Here is a 9,551-nt window from a genome sequence, read left to right as displayed (position 1 = left end):
TGCAGCCCAGCCAGGTCAGAGGAGATATCAGTACAGACACAAGGTATTGAGGTTTGGCTCAGTCACCTCTAATAAACTCTGAAAGTGCAGGATGGAGAATGTATTGCATAGGAACTATTTGGTGAATAATTCAGAATAATAAATATGATTGTAGGAATTAGGATCCGTTACTGAATGGTTTTCAAACAAAAATGGGAGAAATTTGCAATGAGTATAATTCCAGCAAATTTTACTAGCTCTTTTCTTCACTAGATTACTCATATTTCCTGCTGACCTATAGGACACAATAAGATTTAGGAAAAGGAACACCCTCGTATTTTAAATTAGCCTTGGTTCAGACACCTTTAATAATGCAGACTGATATGTTGTCCTAATTGCTTTTTATGAGGTTAAGAGAACTATAATTAAATTAAGATTGCATAAGCTTTAATTACAGACTTGGAGCTGCACTGATATCTAAAAGCAGCAGGAAATTATACATTGTACTATAACCAGCTGTAAAACGTACTGCTCATCTGTCATGTTACAGTATTCATTATTTGTGTTGACTTTGTCATTTTAGCCAACTAAGTAACAGTTATGGAAGAGCAAAAAAGTGCCAGTTCGGAACAAGATTTTGAAGGGCAGGCTACACATACAGGTAAAGAAACAAAATTAAGGGACATTTTAGCTCATTGTTAAAAATTAATCTGTGTGGAAGCCTGTAATTTTAATTTGCTGACTGGAATTCAGAATGCCTTACACAGGTATATTCAGTATACTCAGGATCCAATGAAAACATTTTTATGACTAATTCACACCCCTCTTGACTGGACAGGTTACGCAGGGTTGAATTCAGAGCCAGCCTTATTGGTGCTTGAAGCAAATGGCTGCACGGGACACCAAAGCTGCAGTGGCATTGTTCAGTGCAAATTTGATGTAGGCTACTTTGCCTCAGTCATTAACAATCTCCTTTATTCCTTTGTACTGAGAACAGCTGTAACCCACTAGCACTGGGCTATAAGTTTTCAGTCACAAAGGCCGAAATCTGGGAATCTTGCTTCCTATATGTCTTTGCCAGAGACATTAATGCCTCCTAGTCTGACAAGCAAAAGTGTAAAGTGAAATCTTAAAGCTCTCATTTTGTTTGGAGGAGAAATCATTGCTAAAAATTAATCCACAAATGGTTTTGTCATAGCATAATATAGCCATTAAAAACTTTAAACCATCTTTGGTTGGATCCATTCTTCTTTTCTTTTTCCAGTGTCTACTGGCTATTGTTTATGTGAGTGCTGTCACTGTATTCAGTGATGTACAGAACAGACAGGCAGCATGCTCCCTACCCAGGGAGCATGGAAGCATATGTTCTAAACAGCTCATTTTTCTCTCTGTGCCCCAGATGTTCCTGTGCCCTTTCCTTCAGCCCTACCCCATGCAACCCCTCTTCCTTCAATTACTTCCCAAATCAGCACTGTTGACCTGGGCCGAGATTTCAAAAAAGGACCCTAAAGTTAGAAGCCTAATCGGGATTTAGTAGCCTAAATAAGTAACCTGAATGTCAAATGTGCTGAGCATTCAAGATCATCCATTGATATATTAGGAGTTTCTGGGTGCCCAGCACTTTTGAAATTTAGGGCATTTATTTAGACTCCTAATTTTTGGTTCCTGTTTTTGGAAATGTTTAGCCTAGATCTTTTCCCCATCTTATTGGGTGGCACATTCTCTCTTTTTACGTGTGGCTCTTTAATATGATGATATTTAGAGCCTTTGTCCTCAAAGATTATGAAGTTAATTGTTTAATTCGCAATTATAAAGCAACACACTCACCGAATGCAAAAAGACCCCACCAACTAGCAGTTTAGTAGCTCTGAAGGGAGAATGCTTGACATTTTTTAATTTTTGGTGCAAGTTCAAATTTCATTTACCAACCACCTGATATCACCACCCTGAAAATTTGACAAGTTTTCCTACAATATTTTTTTCAACTAACTATAGATGCAGTTTTTGGAACCATTTGACATTTTGAACCGGTAAAATTTTCAAAATATTTTTGCAAAATGTTTTACTGTTTAATCAACCAGCTCTAGAGAGTAGGATTTGATTTTAGTTCTGTAATCAGAAACTTTTCAGCATTGACTGAGACATAGATATGGGCTATAAAGTCCGTGTTCTGACCTCTTGTTCTGCAGTGCGTATAAGGTCTTTAAAATGTGCCCTGTGGTCAAAGACACTGTCTTTCTGAAACTAACAAACAAAACCAAATAATTATGGGTCTTTATCTCTCCTAGGGCCCAAAGGCGTGATCAATGACTGGAGAAAGTTTAAATTAGAAAGTGAAGACAGAGATTCCCTTCCTTTGAGCAAGAAAGAGATCCTCAGACAAATGTCTTCACCACACAGATCTCTCAGTAAAGATGATAAAGACACCAGAGAGAGATTCAGTCGTAAGGTAACAAGAGAAAACACAAGTGAATAAATGATTCTATATAAAACATGAAAACAAAACAAAAAAAAGTGGTATAAGCACAGGAGGAGAAGCCAGAAACTACTGAATTTAATTGCCACCGATTCCCACTTCCTTTCTGTCCTTGTACAAATCACTTAACATCTCCATCTCAGTTTTCCTCGGCTGCAAATTGGGACAATACTGAACTACCTCAAAGTGACAATGTGAAGTCAATGTTTATGAAGTATGTTGAATGTGAGAAGGGCAGCGAGTGATACATGTTAGCATTAGTTGCTGAAATTTAGCTTGAGGCCTATTGAAAGCTACAAGGCACTTGGATTATTATAAATAAAATACAGAGAGATCATGAAGGGGTAGATTATGCTATTCTTGCTCACACTGAGTGGTATTTTGCTTTGCAAGAAGTCCCACTGAAGAAAATGAGACTACTCACAGAATAAAGAACTACTTAGTAGAAAGATGGAAGCATCTGACCCAAAACACACATGAAATAGAACACACCACTTGATCACGACAATCTGGCCAACTGTTGACCAGTGCTGAATCTTCTACCCTCAATAAAGGTTAATGAGAAGACTGGGGTGAGATAATTATCACAGTATCTAGCTGCCTCAGGTCTCCTTCAATCTTGTCAATCTGGATAAATTATTTCCTCCCGAAAACAAATAAAGACCAGGGGTGAAATTCTGACCCTATTGAAGTCACTGGCAAAACTCCAGCTGACTTTAGTGGGGCCAGGATTTCACCCAATGTGTCCTTGCTGATATTGTTAGATATATCAGTTGCCTTCAATACTATTCACCTGTACCCAAGTAAAGAGAGATGGGGTTTCCATTAAATGTCTTATTTCCTCTGTCTCCAAGATTCCTCACAGGGCAGTTTTGCACAATTATTCTTCTGCCCAAAGGTTTTATGTGGGGTTCCACAGACAACATCTTGTTTCCCTCCTTGTTCAGTGAATACAGTGTGTGTGTGTGGGGGGGGGGGTTTACCATATTAAAACATTTAAAAAAGAGGACACTCCACGGGGTCCCTTCCCTGCCCCAACTCCGCCCCTTCCCCAGCCCCGCCCCAACTCCACCCCCATTCCAACCCCTTCCCCAACGTCCCCGCCCCAACTCCACCCCCTCCCCTGAGCGCCCCGCATTCCCCCTCCTCCTCCCTCCCAGCCACGCGAAACAGCTGCCCGAGCGCTACCGGCTTCACAGTTTGCCAGGCAGCCCCCATACCTCCGGACCCTGTGCTGGGCACTTCCCCTCCCGGGCTCCGGGGGCGCAGGGTCTGGAGGCATGGGGACTGCCCAGCAAACCGTGAAGCCAGTAGCGCTTGGGCAGCTCGGCTCTTACAGAGCTGAGGAGTCAGGGAGCAGCAGCTGTCACCGGAGCCCGCTCTAAGGTAAATCAGGGATGCTGGCAAAGCTGGGAGTATTTTTCCTGGACATGTTCGGCTTTTTGGAAATTCCCCCTGGACGGGGGTTTGATTACCAAAAAGCCGGACATGTCCAGGAAAAACCAGACGTATGGTAACCCTAATTTTATATATATATATATTACACACACACACATTCAGTAATATAATGCTCTCTTAATATTCACAGATGAGTATGCAGGAGTATGAGCTCATCCATGAGGAGCAAGAGGATGAAAGCTGCCTACGAAAATACCGCAAACGCTGCATGCAGGATATGCATCAGAGGCTGAGCTTTGGGCCCAGATATGGCTATCTTTATGAGCTGCAGAATGGAGAACAGTTCTTGGAAGTCATTGAGAAAGAGCGAAAAACCGTCATGGTTATTGTTCATATTTACGAAGATGGCATCAAGGGCTGTGAGGCGCTAAACAATAGCTTAACTTGCCTTGCTGCAGAATACTCCACAATGAGATTTTGTAAGATAAAGGCATCTAACACAGGTGCTGGAGACCGCTTTTCAACTGATGTGCTCCCAACCCTGCTTGTCTACAAGGCTGGGGAGCTTTTGAGCAATTTTATTAGTGTTACTGAACACTTCAGTGAGGAATTTTTTGCTGTGGATGTGGAATCTTTCCTACATGAGTATGGGCTGCTACCCGAAAAGGAGATTCCAGCACTTGGAAATGGCAATACAGATGATCAAGATATTGAATAATTAGAGAGGGATATAGCCCTTCATTATCTCCTATTTCTCCATATTATTCAGTTGGATCTCAGCAGAACCTATGATGGTTTAGAGAAGCCTGTGTGTGCTCATTACTTTATATGTAAGAGATACATATATAAATATTTCTTAACTGTCAGTATGTGAACTTTATTTAAAGCACATCTAACAGCCCTATACATATTTGTTTCTATGGAATCTACAGTAATAACAAAATTAGGAGAAAATGCAGGTGATGATCTTTATAAAATTAGTAATAGGTTTTAAATTAGACACAGGTCTTAAAAGGTAAGTTAGGCCCTAATCCTGTACCCACTAAAACCAAAAGGTTAGCATCTAATTTCAGTCAGAACAAATCAGGCCCTTCTAAACTCCTTCCTCAGTGTATGTTACTCCTGGGGGAATTCTGCACCAATGCCTATGTGCAGAATTTATGTCACTGCAGATTTGTTTGCTTCCCCACAGAAAAATGATTTTCTAACGGGGAAGTCACAAGTGCGGTCACATAACCCTCCCCCATAGTATGTTTCAGGTGCTGACAGAGAGGTAAATCACTGGGGGTCGGGACTGGGGAAGACCCAGTTGGTGGCTCCTACCCTGTGCCGGGCTCAGCTGCTAGTCCCGGCTGGCATCTGGGCCTGGGTCAGGCCCACCGTGATTTCTCCTCAGGCTGTAGGACGCTCTGCAAATTCCATCCCCCGCCTGCGCTTCCTGTGCCCATCACTCCTCAGCTGCAGGGAGCAGCTCCCCCATCTGCCCAACCCCTGTGCACCCAGACCCCCTCATACCCAGACCCTCCTGCAGAGCCTCTCCCTCCCCCCCCCGGACCCAGAACCCTTCCTGATGAGCCCCACTTCCCCTGTACCTGGACCACCTGCACCAGGATTCACACCCCTCTGAGCCCCAAGTAACTGCAACTGTATCCCCACCCCTCTCCCCCAGCATCTGGATTCCTCCATTGAGCCTCCCAGCCCCCTCTGCCAAGCTCTATCCTCCCCACACCAAGACCCCCCCCGCTGAGCTCCAACCACCTTCACCTGGACCCCCCTGCAGCATCCCATTACCGTTGCACCCAGAATCCAGACAAGCCCCTGTGCAGCCAGATCCCCCCCCCCCACACGCAGATCCTCCAGTGAGCCGCCCACACCCAGATTGCCCCACACAGAACCCTCTCAACGCACACCTGGATCCCCCCACATTAAGCCCCTTCACCCTTGGACTCTGCAGGGCTGAGCCTGCCTGCATCTGGCACAGAGGGGCAGGCCCTGGGGTGTTTCTAGGGCAGGCCTGGTCCTTGCGCTGTATGAGGGTTGGGTGCAGCCTCACCGCTGAGTCCACGTTCCAGGGGGAGCTGCAGAGTGATCTCCCACCTCCGTGCAGCCAGTGATCTGTGCTTCCCAATGCCATGCTGGAACCTCCACATTTGTTTAACAAATAACATTGGCAGAATTTTTAATTTTTTGGCACAGAATGCCCTCAGGAGTAGTATGTGGGGCGGGAAAAACCACCCTACACATCTACAGCAAAGAAGGGACTATACGAAGATTATCACCTGACAGAAGTCACTTGCAAAACTCCCATTGATTTCAGTGGGGCCAGAATTTCACCCAATAATGTTAAAGATAAATCAGTATCTGGGCTGTGAATGTTCACAAGTTACATACATAAGAAATATAGGTCACACTGTTAAATATTTGGTTTTGTATTTAACTTTTAATAATTGTGAAAATATGGATTAGTTCATTGATAAAACAAGATCTCCTCTTGAGAAAATAATATCACAGATACTTTAACCTCTTTGTTAATGCAACCTTTATCAGCTACTTTCCAGTATGGTGGTGTACCATATTCTGACCATTGATGTTGCTTATTTAAAACATTTGTGATTCCTGAGCAATTATATTTTGTGTTTATGTAATTAATATGAATAAAGCTTAACAAAGAACCAAAACTTCAATAAAAAATGTGAAAATCATTCATAGAATGTACCTTAATGACTCTTATGAGGAAGTACCAAAAAGGTTTCCAACTCATTAGAAAAAAAAAGAGTTGACCAAACTCAAATTTTGAAACATATTAAAAGCGACATGTGGGGAATAAAGAGGCTGTTTGGAGTAAATGAATGCAAGGGCAATGCACTGAAAGATTTGTTCTCTCTTTCACTGAGAAAACTTCCTTAAGTTTTATAGTTAAAACCACTTAAGAACATCAATTATGGTACAAAATACAAAGAAACACAAGTTGCTCATTTGTCACATTTTGATATCACTCATTGGCATGGTGCATAGTAATAGGTTTTAAAGGCCGAGTGGTTTGATAGTTACTGACAGCTCCTCAGGTTATTAAGACGTACACATTTACCAACCTAGTTTATGTTTCAAGTTCTTCTCTAGGTTTCACCAGTTTAACTTTGTTATTTCAGTAGTTACCCATGTAGTTTAGCACAAAATTCAGCCAACAGCTATAAAATATACAATAATTTGAAGCCACTATATTTAAAGCAAAACTGCCAAACCAACGAAGCTTAGTATGTGACAGGCAAGGAAAATAAATACAAGATTTATATAGGAGTGTGGACCAAGGTTTTCAAACCTGCAGTGCCTAAACTTACACATCTCAGTACAATAATTGGCCAAGTTTTCGTAAGTGTGGAACACCCAGCAGTTCCAACTGAGGTCTTAATACTAGATTTTTCTTTCCAGATATGTCAGTGGAGACAAGCAAATGAATATGTAGGTCTGAAAATCTTCCTTATAATTCAAGTGAGAGGGGGACATCAGATTTCAACTGGATCCTTCAGAAATACTATATGCTTCATAGTGAAAGGTTAGATCTTGCAAGGGTGTAGACATGAGAGAGAGAGATAGGGAACCACTAATAAATAGTCCCTATCGTTTTTGTTTATTCTCAGTCCTGACTTCTTCATCTTTTTAAAAATGCTCGTTTCCCTATTTTCTTAGGCTACTACAGTTAGTCAGGCAAGTGTACTGTTAATGCTAAAAAGCTAAGCAATCTCCCTTCCCTTGTCCCCACAGTTCTCACATCACATTCCACCTTTCTGTAGTGAGAGTTGCAGGTAGCCCACACAGAGAGGCAGGCAAGGTCCTGTTTCTTACTTCACCCACTGTTTCCTAAGGGCAGGATGTTTGCTGGGCTCAGTTCTTGTGGAGATGTTAAATGAATTTGCAATGTTCTTTGGACAGGTTTTTATTAATTTACTTCCATTCACTTGTCAAGGAGCAAAGTATTAGGTCTTCCCTGCCCATTTCTCATAAAGAAAGAAAAAAACTTCAAGGTTAGTGTAGAAGGGCTCGTCCCTCCACGGGGCTGTGGGGTATCCCACCACCTCGCAATAGTTCGCTATGGGTCCAAGCCCTGGGTCAGGGCGGGGCAGCAAACAAACAGGAGCTCATGGTTCTGAGCTTCTGGTGCGAGGGGGAGACTGCCACCCGTGAGGGGAGTGGCGGGGGGACGCAGGCCCACCCACTCCACTGCGTCCCAGCCCGGGGCCCTAGCAGCGGCAGAAGACTCGCTGCTGTGTCAGTAGGGATCGTGACCGCAACACACTGACATTGGTTCTGGCAGTGCTGCAGCCAGACCAGGGTCGCCTGCCCCCGGGCTACTTCCGGACTCCCCCTTGTAAAGTACCTGGGTTAGGGCGGTGTCCTCGGAGGTTTCCAGCACCATTGGTTCCTCCGGGTAGCTGGCAAGGGGTAGGCTCAGCTGCTCCTTGGGGTAGCTGGCAAGGGGTAGGCTTGGCTGCTCCTTGGGGTAGCTGGCAAGGGGTAGGCTTGGCTGGCCCAGCCAATCCTCGGGTCGGCCGCAGCCTGCCGGCGTCTCCCAACCCGGAGCTAGGCCACAGGCATCTGGCCTCCCCGGCGGCTGTCTTTCACGTGAGCTCTGCAGGTGGGCTTTTATACTTTGTCCTGTGCTGTGACCTCTGGGGGGCGGGCGCAGGATCCACTGGCTCCGCCCACGTTGGTGCTAGGGGAGGCTCGTCCCTCCGCAGGGCTGTGGGGTATCCCACCGCCTCGCTACAGTTAGCCTTGCATTATACCTGGTGTTTCACCTTAGACTATTTCAATACCTCAGTGTCCACTCCCAAATCTTAAACATATGAGTTAGGCTTTGCTAAATCCATTATGCACACTTTTATTAAAATAATTCTTCATCTGACAACACAAAGCACATTATCAGCACGCTCTGCATAAAATAAAACAGATCTAGGTGATTTATTAAATAAGAAATAAACATGGGGATAAAACATGGTCCACTTCCAAGCATCCATGGAATAGCAAATATGGCTAAACTCCAATTTACGTTACAAGTGGTGGCTGGCAGTCAGATTGCAGAGCCACTATTGGAATGTTGCATAATAACGTGAGTTCTTGGCTCAATAAAATACTCCTCTGCTGAATGACACTGTGATATCCTCAAATGCCATATTCTAAGGCTTTCTACTTCTCCCACCTCACTTTTAATGGCTGGATTCTGAAAATAAATGAGCAGAGAATAATTCTCTCTTAGACTTTTCCCCACTAAAGATAAACATTAGTATGTGTGGGTACACGTATGAAGGCGCATTAGAAATTTTGAACTTAATAACATTCACTTTTATAAAGAGAGAGGAGGTGCTTCATTTTTTTCAGAAACAATCCTTTGACCTCATACTTCACCAGTTTCAGATATGGATTTTTTTTTTCAAAATGGAGCACTCCTTTTATTATTTCTTATTTGAAATATTACTTTCAAAAGGCAATCACAATGCAGATCTGGAGTACAAGAAATCCCAAAGAACAAAAAACGTAGATACAGAAACAGCCACCTATCCCTGCCACTGCATGATTATTCCCTAGAGTCAGGGCCGGCTCCAGGCACCAGCCCACCAAGCTGGTGCTTGGGGCGGCACCTGGAGGGGGGCGGTGCGGCGCTCCGGCCCCCGGGGAGAGCGGGGCCACGGCCGGGCTCGCC

At 43.9% G+C, this 9,551-nt stretch overlaps 1 protein-coding gene across 1 annotated transcript; it reads left to right on the top strand.

Annotated features, from left to right (window-relative positions):
• The first annotated feature begins 579 nt into the window (after positions 1-579).
• On the top strand, positions 580-4,571 carry LOC113407483 (phosducin-like). The gene is made up of 3 exons (XM_026656060.1): positions 580-640; positions 2,268-2,428; positions 4,044-4,571. The coding sequence occupies exons 1-3, from the start codon at positions 580-582 to the stop codon at positions 4,569-4,571; spliced, it is 750 nt and encodes a 249-aa protein (XP_026511845.1).
• The last annotated feature ends 4,980 nt before the right edge of the window (positions 4,572-9,551 follow it).

Source organism: Terrapene carolina, unplaced genomic scaffold, assembly GCF_002925995.2.
Source record: "Terrapene carolina triunguis isolate 2854851 unplaced genomic scaffold, T_m_triunguis-2.0 Scaffold211, whole genome shotgun sequence".
Taxonomy (NCBI): Eukaryota; Metazoa; Chordata; order Testudines; family Emydidae; genus Terrapene; species Terrapene triunguis.
Note: the sequence above shows the minus strand (reverse complement) of the source record. Positions and strands in the feature narration are given on the sequence as shown.

What these genes read in the sequence shown, in the direction of transcription:
- LOC113407483 (XM_026656060.1), top strand. Translation starts at nt 580, where the DNA reads ATGGAAGAGCAAAAAAGTGCCAGTTCGGAACAAGATTTTGAAGGGCAG. An exon ending in AGGGCAGGCTACACATACAG is followed by an intron (nt 641 to 2,267) that starts GTAAAGAAACAA and finishes TATCTCTCCTAG; the next exon opens with GGCCCAAAGGCGTGATCAAT. An exon ending in GAGAGAGATTCAGTCGTAAG is followed by an intron (nt 2,429 to 4,043) that starts GTAACAAGAGAA and finishes TAATATTCACAG; the next exon opens with ATGAGTATGCAGGAGTATGA.